General features: G+C 39.1%; 1 protein-coding gene across 3 annotated transcripts in view; it reads right to left on the bottom strand.

Moving 5' to 3' along the window:
• Positions 1–22,850, bottom strand: part of CHEK1 (checkpoint kinase 1) — a 42,291-nt gene that overhangs the window by 8,387 nt on the left and 11,054 nt on the right. For all 3 annotated transcript variants that reach the window (XM_035009238.1, XM_035009237.1, XM_035009239.1), the window contains 3 exons: positions 5,305–5,493; positions 4,565–4,669; positions 2,032–2,127 (listed from right to left, as the gene is read on the bottom strand). In XM_035009238.1, the coding sequence (XP_034865129.1) occupies positions 2,032–2,127; positions 4,565–4,669; positions 5,305–5,493 (390 nt within the window). The remainder of the gene's footprint in view (positions 1–2,031; positions 2,128–4,564; positions 4,670–5,304; positions 5,494–22,850) is intronic.

The following is a 22,850-nucleotide window of genomic DNA, read 5'->3' as shown; positions in this document are numbered from 1 at the left end:
AGAATTAGTGGATTACATATCCAAGTAGGGTCAAAGGATTGCTGGAGTCAGGGTACTAGAGAAGGAAACCAGAAAAAAATATACCAGTAATCAAAGAAGGATGCTTGAAGAGAAAATCACTAGAGGAGAGAAGGTCAAGGAAATATGAGATCAGGATATTGGAAGGATCATCCAAATGAATATTTAAATCACCAAGAACCATGATGTACAAAATGTATATCAAGAGTCATGTTGGAGAGAGTGACAATGTGGCAGGAATTCTAATTGGGGGTTCAGAAGCTGATTGTAACAAGGATGGAACTGTGGGTGGTAATCTGATAATATGAGATTCAAAATGAAGCGGGGGAGAAATGTGGGAAAAAGGGAAAAAGTGGCAATGAAGACAAAAAGGATGTCTGCCCCACCCCATGTTTCAAGGGTAGGAGCATGTGGGAAAGAAAACATCTACCACTGGAGAGGAAGCCTGTGTTCTCAGGAGAGAGTTGGATTCCTATTAGAACAGAGTGAAAGGTAAAAGACACATTCAGAGAAGAGTTAAAAACTCCTCATTCATCTCTCACCATTGTCGTCTCTCCTCCCATTCACAGCCAGACTGCTTGAATGAGCTGTCTACACTCGCTTCACTATCTTTTAGACTATAATCACTGCACTCAACAATTTACTCCCAGCTCTCCACCAAACCTGTTCCTGCCACAATCGTGAATAACTATTGGGAAATTTTAGGGTTCATGTTATTAATTCACTTAACAGTATTAGCTAGTATCATGCGTTTTCTTCTCTTAGCTTCAATTCCTCCATATTCTCCTGTTATTCCTCCCATCTCTGGCTATTTTTCTCTGTTTCCCTGGTCTCTGCCTATCTCTTAAATGTTAGAGATTTAAGTTTCCTTAAAGTTTCATACACTCAATTTCATCTACCAGTTTAAATTACGGTCTATTTGCAGAAAACACCTAAATATCGACATCCCAAGCCAGGTCCTATCTCCTGAGTTACACACATACACACATCTCTTTATTAGACAGTTTTACTTCTCAAATTCGGCATGTCCAAAATCAAATAAAATTTCCCCCCAATTCTGTTTTTCCTGAGTTATATTGCAGTAAATGGCACCACCATTTTCTGAGTTGGTCAACCCAGAAAGGAGTCATCCTGGACTCCTCATCCTCCTTCATTTCCTACATATAAACAATCACCAGTCTTATCAACTCTAGTTGGTAAATTTCTTTGGAATCTACTTCCTCCTTCCAATCCCACTGCCACTAACCTCATCCAAGGGTACCATCTTCTCACATTCAGGATCAAAAATGTCAAAAACAATGGGGAAAAAAAAGTAGCTAGAAAGATCTTTTAAAACCAAACATATGATCATGTATTTCCTGGCTTAAAATCTCTCAAAGGCTTCTTCAGTGGCCTCAAGTTAAAGCCCAAAATCCTTAATGTGGTTTACAAGGTCCCCCTCCACAATTTGGTCACTGTCTACCTTTCCACCTTCATCTCAAACCTCTCTCCCTCTCCCCCTTCTTTATTCACTCATTTATTCAATAAACATTTACTGAGAGCCTACAATGTACAACATATCGTGCTAACCTCTGGTGACAACCGTGATGAATAAGCCAGACACTGTCCATGCCATACTGGCCTTCTTTCAAGTTCCTCAAATGTACCACCTTCCAAATTCCAAGACTCTCCAGATGCTGCTTCTTCTGTTCAGAATCTGCCACTCACCTTGCCAGTACTCATCTAGCTAGCTCCCCTTTAATCTTCAGATCTTAGATTTAATGTGATTTCCTCAGGAAGACAAGTTTTCTCTGTCACTTAAGACTTGGTCAAACACTTAGCTATAGTACTCTGACTTTCCACTTTATTAATAAACTTCAAAATTAATTTTTGTATTTGTTTTCCCTACTAGACATTATAACCAACCTACATGAGGACTGAGACCACAGGTATCTTGTGTTGTTGACTTATAATACTGACTGCAAGTGTCTTTTCTTTCACAGAAAAAAATACTTGTATTTTTCATAATATTACCTTTCTTGAGAGGTTTGTTGTACCATCTATCTTTTTTGATGTCTGGGATGGTAATCCTTACTGATGGATTCTCAACTAGGATTTTATGCAGCAAAGCTGAAAATAAAATATTAATACAACATTTACAAAAGAGTCATGCAGATTAGAAACTTGTGCTGTGGAACATATTCTCTATTAGTCTCCTTATATCCAATATTTCTGGGCAAGAGAAAGAATAAAGCTACTACATTATTGCTTTAATTTCATGTAGTTGCTCTTTGCTACTGTCTATATCTTAGAAGATCATTCTCAGATCTAATTCTCATCTGTCTACAAATAAGTAGAACAAGAGCCTGGTGGAAATGTTTCTCCCCATGTGACAACATTAACAAAAAGATACAAAAACCCTCATCCATTTTCAATACCAAACTTCATTGTTCCAATATGTCATGTTACATCCTCATTCACACAGTTTTATAAGGAAAATTGACTTTCCAGTAACTTTTTAAGAGACAATAATGTAAGCAACTATCATCCTAAAGTATCTTAATTATCCTGATAAAAAATTCATACATCTCCGAAAGCCAAAATTATTTTCTAATGGACCAAAGATTTAAATGAAAAACTGAAGCTATAAAAACACGAAAACACAGGGAATTCTTTTCTAAAGTTAGGGGTAGGGAAGACCTTTCCAAACGTAACAATATAGTCAGAAAACCACAAAGAACAAAATAATAGATTTGAATAAAAATATAAAACTTCTGCATGTGAAAATAACATAAACAAAATAAAAATGCATGGCAAATTGTGAAAAATATTTGTAACAAATGCAAAGATCTAATGACATTAATGTTAAAAAAAAAAAAAACTCATACAAAGTAGTAAGAAAACCTCACTGCCACAAGTGTGCAAAACAGATCATCCACAAAAATGGATAAAAAGCTAGCAATGGATGTACAACCTCATTGGTATTAAATTAAAAATAAAAATAAGAAAACAGTGAATACAGGGGTGCCTGGGTGGCTCAGTTGGTTAAGCAACCCACTCTTAGTTTCCACTCAGGTTGTGATCTCAGAGTCCTGAGATTGAGCACCATGTTGGGCTCCATGCTCAGTGCGGAGTCTGCAGAAGACACTCTCTACCCCTCCCCACTGCATGTATGCACCATGTGTGCTCTCTCTCTAAAATAAATAAATCTGGGACGCCTGGGTGGCTCAGTTGGTTAAGCGGCTGCCTTCGGCTCAGGTCATGATCCCAGGGTCCTGGGATCGAGTCCCACATCAGGCTCCTTGCTCAGCGGGGAGCCTGCTTCTCCCTCTGCCTGCCTCTCCCCCTGCTTGTGTTCTGTCTCTCTCTCTGACAAATAAATAAATAAAATCTTTAAAATAAATAAATAAATAAATAAATAAAATAAAATAAATAAATCTTTGGGGCGCCTGGGTTGCTCAGTCAGGTAAGCGTCTGCCTTCAGCTCAGGTCATGATCTCAGGGTCCTGGGATCGAGCCCCAGATCAGGCTCCCTGCTCAGTGGGGAGCCTGCTTCTCCCTCTGCCTGCCGCTGCTCCCCCTGCTGGTGTGTGCGCTCTCTGTCAAATAAATAAATAAAATCTTTAAAAACAAACAGATAAATAAATAAATAAATAAAATCTTAAAAAAATTTTTTTTAAATATTAACTAATGAGATTGTGATGAAATAGTACGAACTTTCTAAGAAAGCAATTTGCGGGGGTGGGGGGATGAGTTAGTCCGGTGATGGGTATTAAAGAGGACACGTATTGAATGGAGTACTGGGTGTTACATGCAAACAATGAATCATGGAACACTACATCAAAAACTAATGATGTAATGTATTGTGATTAACATAATAAAATAAAATTTAAAAAAAATTATAAAACACACAAGGAAAAAAAAAAAGCAATTTGGCCAAGTAAACCATAATAATTAAAAACTGCATACATCCCTGACACTTCTGGATTTTTTTTAATTAAATGATTTAAAGGTATGTGCATTATGTGGATGATCACCATATCTCTTTCATAAGTGAAAAATTTAAAAAATATATAAATCTCTAAAAAAAGTGAATTGGATGACTATAGTAAAACATACCCACATAGCAAAATTCCATCACAGTCTTTAAAAACAATGATGTAGACCTACAATTACAGTCATGGAAAAATGTCCATGACTACAGCATTAAGACAAAAAAACAGGTTATAAAATAGCATGTGTAGTGTGATCTCATTTTCTATAAAAACATACATACTTATAAATAATATACATACATAACAAACACATACATTTGTTATACATTTTTACAACAAAGTGTAGAACTGCATATCAAAATATTAAAAGAAGTTATTTCTGAGTGCTGGAATTATATGGTTGGTTTTTAAAAAAAAAAAAATATTTTCTAATCTCTCTGCAAGGACCACATATTACTTATGTGATTATTTAAAAGTTAAAAAGAAAAAAATATATATAAGAAAAAAATTCAAACATCACTAAGCTTCATTATCCAAGCAATCAGTACTTTCAATCAACATAACCCAGTTACCTAGAGGAGCTGAATCAATTTTTTTCCAAGGGTTGAGGTATGTCTTTTTTTCTTTCCAATCAGAATATTCCTGACAACTGTCACTGGGCTGGTCCCATGGCAATTCTAAAAAAGAAACAAGTCCCGGTTTTCTGAGTGTTCACATTATTATATAGTAAAGTTTTAAAGGAAAATAGTCAATGATACAAACCCATTAAAATTTCCTCCAAATTAATTCAATATGGTTTTCAAACTAAGAATGCCAACTCACAGAAATATGAGAGGCATTTCAAAGATAAACTATCACTTCTGCTCTACTGTTTCCAAAATTATTCACATGAATCTTAAGAGATTGCTATTGTGATATTTCATTTAATAGCCATACATACCTCATTTTTAAAGTTTTGGAATTCAAAGTTCCAACTTAATTATAATAAGTTCACTATTAAAATACAATCATATAGGGGATGCCTGGGTGGCTCAGACAGTTAAGCATCTGCCTTCAGCTCAGGTTGTGGTCCCAGGGATCAAGTCCCACATCGGGCTCCTTGCTCAGCAGGGAGCCTGCTTCTCCCTCTGCCTGCCACTTCCCCTGCTTGTGCTCTCTCTGACAAATAAATAAATAAAATCTTTAAAAAATTTAAAAAAAAATACTATCATATAAATATGGATTTCCTTGGTTTGTTTCATTTATTTTGGTATAACAAATCTGGCTTTCCATAGGACAGGAGTTTCATCATGATTAATTAAATAGCTCTTACCTCCAGCCAACATTGCCGTAAGTACTATTCCACAGGACCAAACATCAACTGGTTCTGCATGAAATTCTTTTCTCTTTAGAAGTTCTGGAGCAACATAAGGTAAAGTACCACACATCTTGTTCAATAAACGTTCACGATTATTATGCCGAAACACTGTTGCCAAGCCAAAGTCAGAGATTTTGAGGTTATCTAAACCAAAGGAAAAATGAATGGCACTGGATAAAAATGTTCTATAAATAGATACACTTAAAGTAATTAAGTTTTATTGGAAAATCAATGGTGTTACTTAAAGTGTGTAGCACTTTTCTACCTTAAAATTACAAAAAAGAAATTTTTTTGAAGATTTTATTTATTTATTTAATAGAGAGAGCACAAGCAGGGGGAGAGAGGCAGGCAGAGGGAGAGAAAGAAGCAGGCTCCCCACTGAGCAGGGAGCCCAATGCGGAGCTCTATCCCAGGACCCTGGGATCATGACCCAAGTGAAGGCAGACCCTTAACTGAGCCACCAAAGCACCACAAAAAAGAAATTTTAAAAAAGAATAAAAGATATCATCACATAACTAAAACTAGAAAAAGGCCTCATTGCTTCTATTAAGAGAAAAATCATCAATACACAAAACAGTTTGGACCAGGTTCAAGAAAAACACTGGAGTCAAAAGGGGTTGCCCTTCTGGAAAAAGGACACTCTAGTCTTAGGTTGAAAGCAGAGCCAAAACCTTCATCAACTTGTACAGAGGGCAGGAAGGAGACATCAATAACATGACAGGCATAACTTTCTCAGCAGCAAACAAACCCAGCTGGCAGGAAGAAAATAGATGTACCAAAGCTAAAGATCCACAAACCACTAGAACTTCTGGTCAAAGCGGCCAAGTTTAGAAAAGAAGGAGAACTCTGCACAAAAAATAAACCAGAGGAGCAAATTTCCTCTAACTTCCCATCTTTAACACACAATTGCAGGCAGAACTTTCAACTTATCCTGTCCTTAGTGAATATCCGCCATAACTGAGTGACACTTTGCTAGCCAATGCAGGTAAATAAATTACTGAAGATTAACAATAGCCAACTGCTACGAAAGTTATAAAAATACAAAGCATTATAAGATCTTATAGCAAGGGAATCTAATCTAATCTGAGGAGGGAGGGAAGTCCCCCTATTACCAAGGTGTCAAATGGTATAACCTTATTAGAAGGCAATCTGACAACCTGGAAATTTGAAATATTCACTCTTTGAACTAGCAATTCCCATTTCCGGGACCACAAACACAGAAATACTCCCTACAAATATAAGGATATTCCTAGCAATATTATCTGTAGATAGCTTAAATATCCATCAATAAAGAAATGATAAAATCTTACTGCACATGTATACAATGAAAACTATGTTGGTAAGTTGTTATTTAAAAAAAAAAAAAGAAAGAAAAAAGGGCGCCTGGGTGGCTCAGTCAGTTGAGTGTCCAACTAGTGGTTGTGTCTCAGGTCATGATCTTGAGGTCCTAGGATCAAGCCCTGCATCCGCCCCGCATTCAGTGCAGAATCTGCTTGTCCCTCTCCCTCTGCTCCTCCCCCTGCTTTCTCTCTCTCTGGAATAAGTAAAATCTTAAAAAAAAATAAATAAATCTATCTATAGTACAGACATGGTATAGGGGGTAAGTGAAAAAAAAAAAGACAAGTACCATAGCAAATATCCATTATAACATGACCCAATTTTTATATTGGGCCTGTGTACAAATTTATAGAACAGACATTGCTGTTCTAACTTTTTAAATCTAGAAACAACTTTAATGTCCTAAAATAGAGGACTGATTATTTGAAAATCAAGTATATCCACACAATATAATATGTAAGGCACTGATGGTGTTTACCTGCATTTGAATTGGGAGGTAGCTACTGTAATTATCCTTTTAATAGCTATACATGACACAATCTTGACAAACCACTGAGATTAAGAGTGCCAAGTTACCAGTGAAAATGCTAATGAATAACTATAACATTCCTTGTATTTTGTTGTTTCCATATGTCTGCAACATAATACTCAGGTTAAAGACCTGCATATAATAAATTCTAAATTGAGGAGTGTGGTTATCTCTGAGAAAAAGGGAATACATTTGTGAAGGAATACACAGGGCTTGGACTACATTCATAATGTTGTCTTTTTTAAAAAAACTATTGTTAAATATTGAATAGGAACAAAAGAATATTTATATAATATGCAGGATATGAGGAATATAATGAACATCCACTTATCCAATACTCAATTTAAGAACATTCTATTTCCTTTGAAATCCCCTATAATTACTTCTCTCAATATAGTCCCTTCCCTACTTTCTCAGAAGAGACCACCATTCTGATTTTTGTTTTAATATGCTCTCTTTTCTTTGTGATTTTCCTCATATTTGTATCTCTAAATGATATATTCGATTTTACATATTTCTGAACATCATTTAATAGAATCATACTTGTATGAATACTTCTATGAAACATATCCATGTCATTACTTTTCACTACTTGTACCTATCAACAACAGAATAGACATTTAGGTTGTTTCCAGTTTTTTGCTATTATAAACACTGATGCTTTGAGCAATGTAGATATGTATAATGTTTTTTGTTTTATTTTTAAGATTTTATTTATTTTTGCGAGAGAGCACAAGCATGAGCAGAGGGGGGCAGGGAGGGGACAGTGGGAGAAGCAGACTCCCCGGGGAGCAGGGAGCCCGATGCTGGGCTCGGTCCCAGGACCCTGAGATCATGACATGAGCCAAAGGGAGACACATAACTGACTGAGCCACCCAGGCACCCTAATGTTTTATTTTTTAAGCCAGATTGGTACACAGGTAGTTACTGTATTTTTATTTTATTACATGTATTTTAAATAAGTTTTTATATGCCTGAACTTCCTTAAGTAAGCTCTACACCCTGGGCACCTGGGTGGCTCAGTAGGTTAAGCGTCTACCTTCAGCTCAGTTCATGATCTCAGGGTCCTGGGATCAAGCCCGATATTGGGCTCCCTGCCCAGCAGGGAGTCTGCCTCTCCCTCCCCCTCTGCCCCTCTGCCAGCTTATGGGCTCTGGCTCTCTCAAATAAATAAAATCTTAAAAAAAAAAGGAAGCTCTACACCCAACATGGGGCTCAAACTCACAACCTCAAGATCAAGAGTAGCATGCTCTACCAACTGAGACAGCCAGGCACCCCATGCCTAAATTTTTTTTTAAGTTTTAAGTAACCTAAATGTTTTTATACACTATAAATACAAAATAAAATGAAGTCCTGAAAAATAAAGTCCACATGCACATTAAAAAAGCATATATCCTATGGTCCATGCCATGCCAGGTCCCTAAAGTTTGGAGTTTTAAAACTCAGCCAGCCTACCTGGGATAGAACACAGGTGCACTACAATGCCGGCAGGCAGACAGCCCAGACACAGACAGGGTGAAGGAAGCGATCTGAGGGATGCCTGGAACACATGCTCTTCTGGGAGGGCTTCCTGGACAGTGGCGGGTACAAACTCCCCTCTCCAGGGACAAGGGAGGGGGCTGATGCCATTTCTCTCCCCTGCCCCTCAGCATAAACTAACTTCAGTAAGCAGCACAGCACCAACACTGGTGGCCTGAACTGCTTATACCAAGCCTCACCCACCCAGTGCTCTGAAGGTGCTGCTTTTCTCAGACAAGTATGCCTGAGAACTGGTGCAGCGGACCGTTCCCTCAGAAGACCACCACAAATCCCCCACATGCACCAAGGCTACTGACAAGAGAGTTCTGCAGAGCTTCAGCACTAATGGAAATAGCATCAGGTCTCTTTTAACAAGCAGACCAGAACACACCTAGTTAAGCCTCAGCACACTCTGGCCAAGGTCCACTCCCCACTGCAGGCAAGGAGAAACTCTGCAGAGGACTAACCTGAGGGAAAGAGCAGCCAAAATACAGCCAGAGTACATACAACATACCTTAGAGACACTTCTTAAAGCACCCGGCCCTAGACAGTGTAGGACCTCTTCTTTATAAAGCCATTACTCCCAGGAGCAGGAAACATAACAGGCTTTCCTATACACAGAACAAAATAAAGACCTAGACAAAATGTCAAGATGGAGGAATTCATCCCAAAAGAAAGAACAAGAAAAGGTCAGAGCCAGGGATCTGACTGAAACAGATATAAATAATATGCCTGACCCAGAACTTAAAGCAACAATCACAAGAATACTAGCTGGACTTGAAAAAAGCACAGAAGACACTAGGGAGTCTCTTACCTCAGAGATAAAAGATCTAAAAACTAGTCAGGCCAAAACGAAAAATGTAATAACTGAGATTTGAAACCGACTGGATGTAATGACCACAAGAATGGAAGAATCGGAGGAATGAATAAGTGATACAAAAGATAAAATTATGAAAAACAATGAAGCTGAAAAGAAGAGGGAAAGAAAAATATTAGATCACAAATGTAGACTTAGGGAATTCAGTGACTCCATCAAACATAATATTCATATCATAGGAGTCCCAGAAGAAGAGAGTGAAAAGGGGACAGAAGATTTATTTGAGGGAATAATAGCTGAAAATTTCCCTAATCTGGGGAAGGAAACAGATATCCAGATCCAGGAGGCACAGAGAACTCCCATCAAAATCAACAAAAGCAGGCCAATACCAAGACATAACATAGTTAAATTTGCAAAATATAGAGATAAGGGGAAAACTCCTAAAAGCAGCAAGATAAAAGAAATCCCTAACTTACAAGGGAAGACAAATAAGGTTAGCAGCAGATCTCTCCACAGAAACTTAGCAGGCCAGAAGAGAGTGACATGACATATTCAACATACTGAATGGGAAAAATATGTAGCCAAGAATACTTTAGCCAGCAAGGTTGTTATTCAGAATAGGAGGAGCGATACAGTTTCCCAGACAAACAAAACTAAAGGAGTTTATGACCACTAAACCAGCCCTGCAAGAAATATTAAAGGAGACTCTTTGAGTGGGAAAGAAAGACCAAAAACAACAAACACTAGAAAGGAACTGAGAAAAATCTCCAGAAACAACAAATTTATAGGTAATACAATGTAACTAAATTCATATCTATCAATAATTACTCTGAATGTAAATGGACTAAATGCTCCAATCAAAAAACATAGGGTGTCAGAACGGATTAAAATAACAGAATGGATATGCTGCCTACAAGAGACTCATTTTAGACTTAAAGACACCTGCAGATTGAAATTGAAGGGATAGAGAACCATTTATCATGTTAATGGAAGTCAAAAGAAAGCTGGCGTAGCAATATTTATGTTAGACAAACGAGATTTTATTTTATTTTATTTATTTTTTAAAGTAAGCTCCACACCCAGCCTGGAGCCCAACACAGGGCTTGAACTCACGGTCCTGAGATCAAGACCTGAGCTAAGATCTAGAATCAGATACTTAACCAATTGAGCCACCCAGGTACGCCGAGCCAAATGAGATTTTAAGCCAAAGACTGTAACAAGAGATGAAGAAGGGCATTATATCATAATAAAGGAGTCTATCCAGCAAGAGGACCTAACAAGCATAAATATTTATGCCCCTAATTCGAAAGCACTCAAATATATAAAACAATAACAAACATAAAGGAACTCATTGATAATAATACAATAATAGCAAGGGACTTTAACACCCCACTTACAGCAATGGACAGATCATCTAAGCAGAAAATCAACAAGGAAACAATGGCTTTGAATGACACACTGGCCCAGACGGACTTAACAGATATATTCAGAACATTTCATTCTAAAGCAGCAGAATACACATTCCTTTCAAGTGCATATGGGACATTCTCCAGAATATAATACATACTGGATCGCAAATAGGCCCAACAAGTACAAAAAGACTAAGATCATACCATGTATATTTTTTTACCACAATGCTATGAAACTTGAAGTCAACCACAGAAAAAATTTGGAAAGACCACAAATACATGGAGATTAAAAAACATCCTGCTAAAGAATGATTTGAGAACAAGGCAGAGGATCATAGGGGAAAAGAGGAAAAAATGAAACAAGAAGAAACCAGAGAGGGAGACAAACCATGAGAGACTCTTAATCTCAGGAAGCAAACTGAGGGTTGCTGGAGTGGAGAGGGCTGGGAGGGATGGAGTGGCTGGGTGATGGACACTGGGGAGGGTAAGTGTTGTGGTGAGCACTGTGTATTCTGTAAGACTGATGAATCACAGACTTGTACCCCTGAAACAAATAATACATTATATACTAATAATAAAAAAAAAAATTCAGCTCAGTCACAATAGGCATATTTTGAATGCTCAATGGCCACATGAGGTTAGCAGTTACTCTTTTGATGTACAGAGGTATAGAACATTTCGATCATTGCAGAAAGTTCTATTGTACAGTGCATTAGTCTAAAGAAAACTGACTGCTATACAATTACAATAAATGAGGTATTTTTACTACTCATTTTGGCATATTAAAAAAATATGCTACTGAAGAATGAATAGCCCAACCAGGAGATTAAAGAATAAAAAACCACATGGAAACAAATGATAATGAAAACACGAAAAAGCCTCTGGGATACAGCAAAAGCAGTCATAAGAGGGAAATATATAGCAACACAAGCCTGCATCAAGAAGCAAGAAAAATCTCAAATAAGCAACCTAACCTTACACCCAAAGGAGCTAGAAAAAGAACAAATGAAGCCTAAAGCCAGCAAAAGAAGGGAAATAAAAAAGATTAGAGAAGAAATAAATGATACAGAAATAAACAATCAAAAAATCCAGCAGAACAGATCAGTGAAAACAGGAGCTAGTTCTTCAAAAGAATAAAATTAATAAAAACCCCTAGCCACACTTACCAAAAAGAAAAGAGAAAGGACCCAAATAAATAATGAGAATGAAAGAAGAGAGATCACAACCAACACCACAGAAATATAAACAATTATAAGAGAATAGTATGAAAAATTATATGCCAACAAATTGGGAAATCTGGAAGAAATGGATAAATTCCTAGAAACATGAAAACGTGAACAGACAAATAACAAGCAAAGAAACTGAATCAATAATCAAAAATCTCCCCCCAAAAAAAGGTTCAGGGCCAGATGGCTTCCCAAAGGAATTCTACCAAACATTTAAAGGAGAGTTAATACCTATTCTCAAATTGTTCCAACAAATAGAAATGGAAGGAAAACTTCCTAACTCATTCTACGAGGCCACCTTACTTTCATTCCAAAACCAAAGAACCACTAAAAAAGAGAACTACAGGTCAATATCCCTGATGAACATGGATGCAAAAATTCTCAACAAGATACCAGCAAATCGAATCCAAGAGTACATTAGAAGAATGATTCACCGCAATCAAGTGATTTATTCCTGGGTTGCAAGGGTGGTTCAGTATTCACAAATCAATCAACATGATACACCACACTAATGAAAAAAAAGGGTAAGAACCATATGATCCTCTCAAGAGATGCAGAAAAAGCATTTGACAAAATATAGCATCCATTCTTGATAAAAATCCTCAACCAAGTAGAGATAGAGGGAACATACTGCAACATCATAAAAAGCCATATTCAAAAGACCCACGGCTAATATTATCCTCAGGGGGGAAAAACTGAGAGCTTCTCCTCTACAGTCAGGAACAAGATAGGGATGGCCACTCGCACTGTTATTTCACATAGTACTGGAAATCATAGCCTCAGCAATCACACAACAAAAAGAAATAAAGGCAACCAAACTATCAAGAAATAGTCAAACTTTCACTATTTGCACGACATGATACGCTATGTAGAAAACCCAAAAGACTCCACCAAAACATTGCTAGAACTGATACATGAATTCAGCAAAGTTGCAGGATCCAAAATCAATGTACAGAAATCTGTTGCGGGGGAGGAGCAAGATGGTAGAGGAGTAGGAGACCTAAATTTTGTCTGCTCCCAGGAATTTGGCTGGATAGGGATAAAACCATTCTGAACACCTACAAACTCAAAAGGAGATCGAAGAAAAGAATAGCAGCAATTCTGTGAACAGAAAAGCAACCACTTTCTGGAAGGTAGAATGTGTGGAGAAGTGAATCCGAGGCGATATTCAGGAGGATAGATGGTGGGGGAGGGGGCCTCCGTCAGCCGCTTCTGGCAAGTGATAGAGCAGCGGAGCACAAAATTGGAACTTTAGAAGTCTGCTCAACTGAGAGATGTCACTCCAGTGGCTAAGCTGGGGGTGGAACCCTTGCTGGGACAGTGTGGTCTCAGGACCCTCGGGGTCACAGGAAGACCGGGGTGCCTGAGTGCGGCAGAGCTCCCAGGTATCGGAGCAGGGAAGCCCGCTGCAGAGACGGAGACGAGGAGCGGGCTCTCAGCTCAGGGTTGCCATAAACCGTGATTCACGGCACAGTCGGGCCACTGCTATTCCAGCAGGGACCCAACAAGCGGCAGATCGGGGAGACTCCCCTTCCTCCACCGGGAGGAGCAGCGTGGGAGCGCACCGCAGGAATCTGCTGGGTTTGGAGACTCCACACGGGGTCGGGTGCCAGAGATAGAAATGCTTGGTCACAGGCTGGGTGAGCACGGAGTGCGGCCAGAGACCGGGGAGACGGGAGTGACTGACTGCTTTTCAGTGGGGGCTCACTGAGGAGTGGGGCCCCGAGTTCTCGGCTCCTCCAGGGCAGAGATTGGGAGGCCGCCATTTTCACTCTCAGCCTCCAAAGCTATACGGAAAGCTTGCAGGGAACAAAAGCTCCCAAGGGCAAACCCAAGCTGATTACTTAGCCAGGCCCCTGGCAAGGGCAGTGCAATTCTGCCCCCAGCAAAGACATTTCAGAATCACTGCAACAGGCTCCTCCCCCAGAAGATCAGCAAGAACATCCAGCCAAGACCAAGTTTACCTATCAATGAGAACTGCAAAACTCCAGCACTAGGGGAATACAGGACATAGAATTCATGGCTTTTTCCCATGACTCTTTAGTCTTACAAAGTTAATTTTTAAAATTTTCTTTATTTTCTTCTTTTTCTATTTCCTTTTTAAAAATTTTTCATCCTTCCTTATTCAATCAACATCTTATCAATTCATTTTTTAAAATCTTTTTTAATTTGCATTTTTACAGTCATATCTTATCCCTTCATTGTATTTAACCTTATTTTTTGTATATATATGTTTCGCTTTCTTTAAAGTTTTGGGATACAGTTTCTTCTAACAGACCAAAATATACCCTAAATCTAGTATATGGCTTTGTTCTAATCTCCCACCTGATCACATACTCTCCTTTTTTTAAAATATTTTTTTCTGTTTTCAACCAACTTATCAATTCCTTTGTTAAAATCTTTTTAAATTTTCATCCTTATACTCATATATCACCACTTCATCATGCCTACCCTTATTTTTGTATATATGTAAGCTTTTCTGTCTTTAAATTTTTGGGAGGCAGTTTCTTCTAACAGACCAAAATACACCCAGAATTGAGTGTGTGGCTCTGTTCTATTCACCAGCCTGATCATATTCTTCTTTTTTTCTTTTTCCCCTGGTTTCGGGTCTCTTCTGATTTGTTTAGTGTATATATTTCTGGGGTCGTTGTTACCCTGTTAGCATTTTGTTCTCTCATTCATCTATTCTCTTCTGGACAAAATGACAAGACGGAAAAACTAACTTCAGAAAAAAGAACACGAGGCAGCACCAACTGCCAGGGACCTAATCAATACAGACATTAGTAAGATGTCAGAATTAGAGTTCAGAATGACGATTATAAAGATACTAGCTGGGCTTGAAAAAGCATGAAAGATACTAGAGAAACCCTTTCTGGAGAAATAAAAGAACTAAAAATCTAAGTAGAAATCAAAAAGGCTATTAATGAGGTGCAATCAAAAAGGGAGGCTCTAACTGCTAGGATAAATGAGGCAGAAGAGAGATTTAGTGATATAAAAGACCAAATGATGGCAAATAAAGAAGCTGAGAAAAAGAGAGATAAACAACTACTGGATCACGAGGGCAGAATTCGAGAGATAAGTGATACCATAAGACGAAACAATATTAGAATAATTGGGATCCCAGAATAAGAAGAAAGAGAGGGGCAGAAGGTATATTGGAGCAAATTATAGCAGAGAACTTCCCTAATTTGGGGAAAGAAACACGCATCAAAATCCAGGAGGCACAGAGAACCCCTCTCAAAATCAATAAAAATAGGTCAACATCCCGACATCTAATAGTAAAACTTACAAGTCTAAGAGACAAAGAAAATCCTGAAAGCAGCTCGGGAGAAGAGGTCTGTAACCTACAATGGTAGAAACATTAGATTGGCAGCAGACCTATCCACAGAGACCTGGCAGGCCAGAAAGGACTGGCATGATATATTCACATGACTAAGTAAGAAAAATATGCAGCCAAGAACACTATATCCAGCTAGGCTGTCACTGAAAATAGGAGAGATAAAAAGCTTCCAGGACAAACAAAAACTAAAAGAATTTGCAAACACGAAACCAGCCCTACAAGAAATCTTGAAAGGGGTCCTCTAAGCAAAGAGAGAGCCTAAAAGTAACATACACCAGAAAGGAACACAGACAATATACAGTAACAATCACCTTACAGGCAATACAATGGCACTAAATTCCTATCTTTCAATAGTTACCCTGAATGTAAATAGGCTAAATGCCACAATCAAAAGACACAGGCTATCAGATTGGATAAAAAAACAAGACCCATTAATATGCTGTCCACAAGAGACTCATTTTAGACGCAAAGACACCTCCAGATTGAAAGTGAGGGGGTGGAAAACCATTTACCATGCTAATGGACATCAAAAGAAAGCTGCGGTGGCAATCCTTATATCAGACAAATTAGATTTTAAACCAAAGACTATAATAAGAGATGAGGAAGGACACTATATCCTACTTAAAAGGTCTATCCAACAAGATCTAACAATTGTAAATATCTATGCCAATTTGGGAGCAGCCAATTATATAAGGCAATTAATAACAAAAGCAAAGAAACACATTGACAACAATACACTAATAGTGGGGGACTTTAACACTCCCGTCACTGAAATGGACAGGTCATCTAAGCAAAAGATCAACAAAGAAATAAAGACTTTAAATGACACACAGGACCATATGGACTTCACAGACATATTCAGAACATTCTATTGCAAAGCAACAGAATACACATTCTTCTCTAGTGCCCATGGAACATTCTCCAGAACAGATCACATGATAGGTCACAAATCAGATCTCAACCGGTACCAAAAGACTAGAATCATTCCCTACATATTTTCAGACCACAATGCTTTGAAACTAGAACTCAATCATAAGAGGAAAGTAGGAAAGAACTCAAATACATGGAGGCTAAACAGCATCCTACTAAAGAATGAATGGGTCAACCAGGAAATTAAAGAAGAATTAAAAAAAATTCATGGAAACAAATGAAAATGAAAACACAACTGTTCAAAATCTTTGAGATACAGCAAAGGAGGTCCTATTAGGAAAGTATATAGCAATACAAGCCTTTTACAAGAAACAAGAAAGGTCTCCAATACACAACCTAACCCTACACCTAAAGGAGCTGGAGAAAGAACAGCAAATAAAGCCTAAACCCAGCAGGAGAAGAGAAATAATAAAGATCAGAGCAGAAATCAATGAAATAGAAACCAAAAGAACAGGAGAACAGAGCAACGAAACTAGGAGCTGGTTCTTTGAAAGAATTAACAAGATTGATAAGCCCCTGGCCAGACTTACCAAAAAGAAAAGAAAAATGACCCAAATCAACAAAATCATGACTGAAAGAGGAAAGATCACAACCAACACCAAAGAAATACAAACAATTATAAGAACATATTATGAGCAACTCTATGCCAGCAAATTAGATAACCTGGGAGAAATGGATGCATTCCTAGAGATGTATCAACTACCAAAACTGAACCAGGATGAAATAGAAAACCTGAACAGACCTATAACCACTAAGGAAATTGAAGCAGTCATCAAAAATCTCCCAAAAAACAAAAGCCCAGGGCCAGATGGCTTCACAGGGGAATTCTACCAAACCTTTCAAGAAGAATTAACACCTATTCTTCTGAAACTGTTCCAAAAAATAGAAACAGAAGAAAAACTTCCAAACTCATTTTATGAGGCCAGCATTACCTTGATCCCAAAACCAGACAAAGACCCCATCAAAAAGGAGAATTACAGACCTATATCCCTGATGAACATGGATGCAAAAATTCTCACCAAAATACTAGCCAATAGGAACCAACAGTATATTAAAAGAATTATTCACCACGACCAAGTGGGATTTATCCCTGGGCTGCAAGGTTGGTTCAACATCCGCAAATCAATCAATGTGATACAATACATTAATAAAGAAAAAACAAGAACCATATAATCCTCTCAATAGATGCAGAAAAAGCATTTGACAAAGTACAGCATCCTTTCTTGATCAAAACTCTTCAGAGTGCAGGGAAAGAGTGTACAAACCTCAATATCATAAAAGCCATCTATGAAAAACCCACAGGGAATATCATTCTCAATGGGGAAAAACTGAGAGCTTTCCCCCTAAGGTCAGGAACGGCAAGGATGTCCACTATCACCGCTGCTATTCAACATAGTACTAGACGTCCTAGCCACAGCAATCAGACAACAAAAAGAAATAAAAGGCATCCAAATCGGCAAAGAAGAAGTCAAACTCTCACTCTTTGCAGATGATATGATACTTTATGTGGAAAACCCAAAAGACTCCACCCCAAAACTGCTAAAACTCATACAGGAATTCAGTCAAGTGGCAGGATATAAAATCAATGCACAGAAATCAGTGGCATTCCTATACACCAACAACAAGACAGAAGAAAGAGAAATTAGGGAGTTGATCCCATTTACAACTGCACCCAAAACCATAAGATACCTAGGAATAAATCTAACCCAAGAGGCAAAGAAACTGTACTCCAAAAACTAAAATACTCATGAAAGAAATTGAGGAAGACACAAAGAAATGGAAAAACGTTCCATGCTCATGGATTGGAAGAACAAATATTGTGAAGATGTCAATGCTACCTAGAGCAATCTACACATTTAATGCAATCCCTATCAAAATACCATCTACTTTTTTCAAAGAAATGGAACAAATCATCCTAAAATCTGTATGGAACCAGAAAAGACCCCAAATAGCCAGAGGAATGTTGAAAAAGAAAAGCAAAGCTGGCGGCATCACAATTCTGGACTTCAAGCTCTATTACAAAGCTGTCATCATCAAGACAGTATGGTACTGGCACAAAAACAGGCACATAGATCAATGGAACAGAATAGAGAGCCCAGAAATGGACCCTCAACTCTATAGTCAACTCATCTTCGACAAAGCAGGAAAGAGTGTCCAATGGAAAAAGACAGTCTCTTCAACAAATGGTGTTGGGAACATTGGAGAGCCACATGCAGAAGAATGAAACTGGACCATTTCCTTACAACACACACAAAAATAGACTCAAAATGGTTGAAAGACCTAAATGTGAGATAGGAGTCCAACAAAATCCTAGAGAACACAGGCAGCAACCTCTTCGACCTCAGCCGCAGCAACTTCTTCCTAGAAACATCATCAAAGGCAAGGGAAGCAAGGGCGAAAATGAAGTATTGGGACTTCATCAAGATAAAAAGCTTTTGCACAGCAAAAGAAACAGTCAACAAAACCAAAAGACAGTAGACAGAATGGGAGAAGATATTTGCAAATGACCTATCAGATAAAGCGTTAGTATCCAAAATCTATAAAGAACTTACCAAACGCAACACCCAAAGAACAAATGATCCAATCAAGAAATGGGCAGAGGGGAAGGGGAAAGATGGCGGAGGAGTAGGGGACCCTATTTCAACTGGTCCCCGGAATTGAGCTGGATATCTACCAGACCACTCTGAGCACCCACGAAACCAGCCTGAGATGTAAGAAGATCTGGATCTCTACAAACAGAATATCACAGGCAGCTGGTTTTGAGGTACGAAGCGGGGAGCCGTGATTCTGCGGGCAGATAGCGGAGGATAAACGGCAGCGGGAGGGTGCCTGGCCGTGGGGAATCCTACACTGCCGGTGAGTGACAGCCTTGCGCGCTGCGGACGGGGCACAGACTCACAGACCGGTAGCTGCGGGGAAAGGACTTTAGGGCAGCCCACGGGTCGAGAACCCAGAGCGGCGGGCTCCTACGCGTGCAAACTGGGAGCTGCTGGCGGTTTTAGAAGCATAAAGGGTGGAGATGTGCCCCGACCTGGAGGGAGGACTGGGAGCGCTACAGAGGGGCGCACAACCCAGCACACTGCAGTTTATAGCAGCATGGACAGAAACGGAGACGGTGTGGCCTGGAGAGCTCACTGAAGAACAGACTGCGATCTCTCTGCTCTGAGGCAGAGGGTTGGAAACGGTCTCCTCTGCTCTGACTCGCGGAAGAGACGCGGAAAGACACCAGGGAAAGCCGCCAGAGAACAAAAGCTCCCAAAACTGGTTCCCACTGAGCCCATCCCCCGCCACAGGGGGGCAGGGCAACACCGCCCAAACAGGGTTGCCTGAGTAACAGCGCGGCAGGCCCCTCCCACAGAAGATAGGCTGGGAAAACAAGAGGCCAGCAACCCTAAGGTCCCAAGAAAACAGGTGCATCTTGCTTGGGTTCTGGTCAATAATTTGGACTCTGTACATTCCCTCAAACACCCATCAACAGAATGACTAGGAGGAGGAGCCCCCAAAATAGAAAAGACTCAGAGATTATGACTTATGCTACAGATTTACAAATGGATGCAGATATAACCAAGATGTCGGAGATGGAATCCAGGCTAGCAATTGTGAAGACAATGGCTAGAATGGAGAGAGAAATCAATTAATGGCAACATAGAGTCTCTAAGGGCAGAAATGAAAGGTGAATTGGCAGAACTTAAAAATGCTATCAATGAGATCCAATCCAATCTAGATAATCTAACAGTTAGGGTAACTGAGGCAGAAGAGCGAATAAGCGACCTGCAAGACAATATAATAGATAAAAAGGGAAAAGAGGAGGCCAGGGAAAAACAACTCAGAATCCACGAAAATAGAATGAGAAATAAGTGACACCATGAAGCGTTCCAATGTCAGAATAATTGGAATCCCGGAGGGAGTGGAGAGAGAGAGAGAGAGAGAGGACTAGAAGATGTATTTGAGCAAATCGTAGCTGAGAACGTCCCTAATCCGGGGAATGAAACAAACATTCGAGGCCTAGAGGCAGAGAGGACCCCTCCTAAGATCAAGGAAAACAGGCCAACGCCCCGGCATGTAATAGTAAAACTTGCAAATCTTAGAACCAAGGAAACCATCTTAAGGACAGTTAGAGGGAAGAGATTCCTTACGTACAGAGGGAGGAACATCAGAATAACGTCAGACCTACCCACAGAGACCTGACAAGCCAGAAAGGCCTGGCGAGACATATTCAGGGTACTAAATGAGAAGAACATGCAGCCAAGAATACTTTATCCGGCAAGGCTTTCATTTAGAATGGACGGAGAGATGCAGAGCTTCCACGACTGGCAGAAACTGAAAGAATATGTGACCACTAAGCCGGCCCTGCAAGAAATATTAAGGGGGGTTCTATAAAAGGAGAAAGACCCCAAGAGTGATATACAACAGAAATTTACAGGGACAATCTATAAAAACAACGTCTTCATAGGCAACATGATGACAATTAATTCATAACGTTCAATAATCACTCTCAACGTGAATGGCCTAAACGCTCCCATAAAACGACACAGGGTTGCAGATTGGATAAAGACAGGAGCCATCCATATGCTGTCTAGAAGAGACTCATTTTGAATCTAAAGATACATCCAGACTGAAAATGAAGGGATGGAGATCCACCTTCCATGCCAGCAGACCTCAAAAGAAAGCTGGGGTAGCAATTCTTATATCAGACAAATTAGATTTTAAACTAACGTCTGTAATAAGAGACACAGAAGGACACTATCATTCTTAAAGGGTCTAACCAACAAGAAGATCTAACAATTGTAAATATCTATGCCCCCAACATGGGAGCAGCCATCTACATAAGCCAACTGTTAACCAAAATAAAGAGTCATATTGATAACAATACATTAATTGTAAGAGACCTCAATACTCCACTCTCAGCATGGACAGATCATCTAAGCAGAAAATCAACAAGGAAACAAGAGCTCTGAATGATACATTGGACCAGATGGACCTCATAGATATTTACAGAACATTCCACCCTAAAACAACAGAATACTCATTCTTCTCGAGCGCACATGGAACTTTCTCCAGAATAGACCATATCCTGGGTCACAAATCAGGTCTCAACTGATACCAAAAGACTGAGATTATTCCCTGCATATTCTCAGACCACAATGCTCTAAAACTGGCACTCAATCACAAGAAAAAATTTGGCAGAAATTCAAACACTTGGAAGCTAAAGACCACTCTGCTCAAGAATGTTTGGGTCAACCAGGAAATCAAAGAAGAACTTAAACAATTCATGGAAATCAATGCAAACGAAAACACATGGGTCCAAAACCTATGGGATACTGCAAAAGCGGTCCTAAGGGGGAAATACATAGGCATCCAAGCCTCACTCAAAAAAATAGAAAAATCCCAAATTCACCAACTAACTCTACACCTTAAAGAACTAGAGGAAAAGCAACAAACGATGCCTAAGCCATGCATTAGAAGAGAAATAATTAAAATTAGAGCAGAAATCAATGTATTAGAAACCAGAAACACAGTAGATCAGATCAACGAAACTAGAAGCTGGTTTTTTGAAAGAATTAATAAGATCAATAAACCACTGGCCAGACTTATCCAAAAGAAAAGAGAAAGGACCCAAATTAATAAAATTATGAATGAAAGGGGAGAGAGATCATAACTAACACCAAGGAAATAGAAACAATTATTAAAAATTATTATCAACAACTATATGCCAATAAACTGAGCAATCTGGATGAAATGGAGGCCTTCCTGGAAACCTATAAGCTGCCAAGACTGAAACAGGAAGAAATGACAACCTGAATAGGCCAATAACCAGTAACGAGATTGAAGCAGTGATCAAAAACCTCCCAAAAAACAAGAGTCCAGGGCCTGATGGATTCCCTGGGGAATTCTACCAAACATTCAAAGAAGAAATAATACCTATTCTACTGAAGCTGTTTCAAAAAATAGAAACAGAAGGAAAACTTCCAAACTCATTCTATGAGGCCAGCATTACCTTAATCCCCAAACCAGGCAAAGACCCCATCAAAAAGGAGAATTTCAGACCGATATCCCTGATGAATATGGATTCCAAAATCCTCAACAAAATCCTAGCTAATAAGATCCAACAATACATTAAAAGGATCATCCACCACGACCAAGTGGGATTTATCCCCGGGATGCAAGGGTGGATCAACATTTGCAAATCAATCAATGTGATAGAACACATTAATAAGAGGAGGGAGAAGAACCATATGATCCTCTCAATTGATGCAGAAAAAGCATTGGACAAAATACAACATCCTTTCCTGATTAAAACTCTCCAGAGTATAGGGACAGAGGGAACATTCCTCAAGTTCATAAAATCCATCTATGAAAAACCCACAGCGAATATCATCCTCAATGGGGAAAA

The sequence above is a fragment of the Mirounga leonina genome, unplaced genomic scaffold (genome assembly GCF_011800145.1).
Source record: "Mirounga leonina isolate KUSES-001 unplaced genomic scaffold, KU_Mleo_1.0 Mir_153, whole genome shotgun sequence".
NCBI lineage: Eukaryota > Metazoa > Chordata > Mammalia > Carnivora > Phocidae > Mirounga > Mirounga leonina.
Note: the sequence above shows the minus strand (reverse complement) of the source record. Positions and strands in the feature narration are given on the sequence as shown.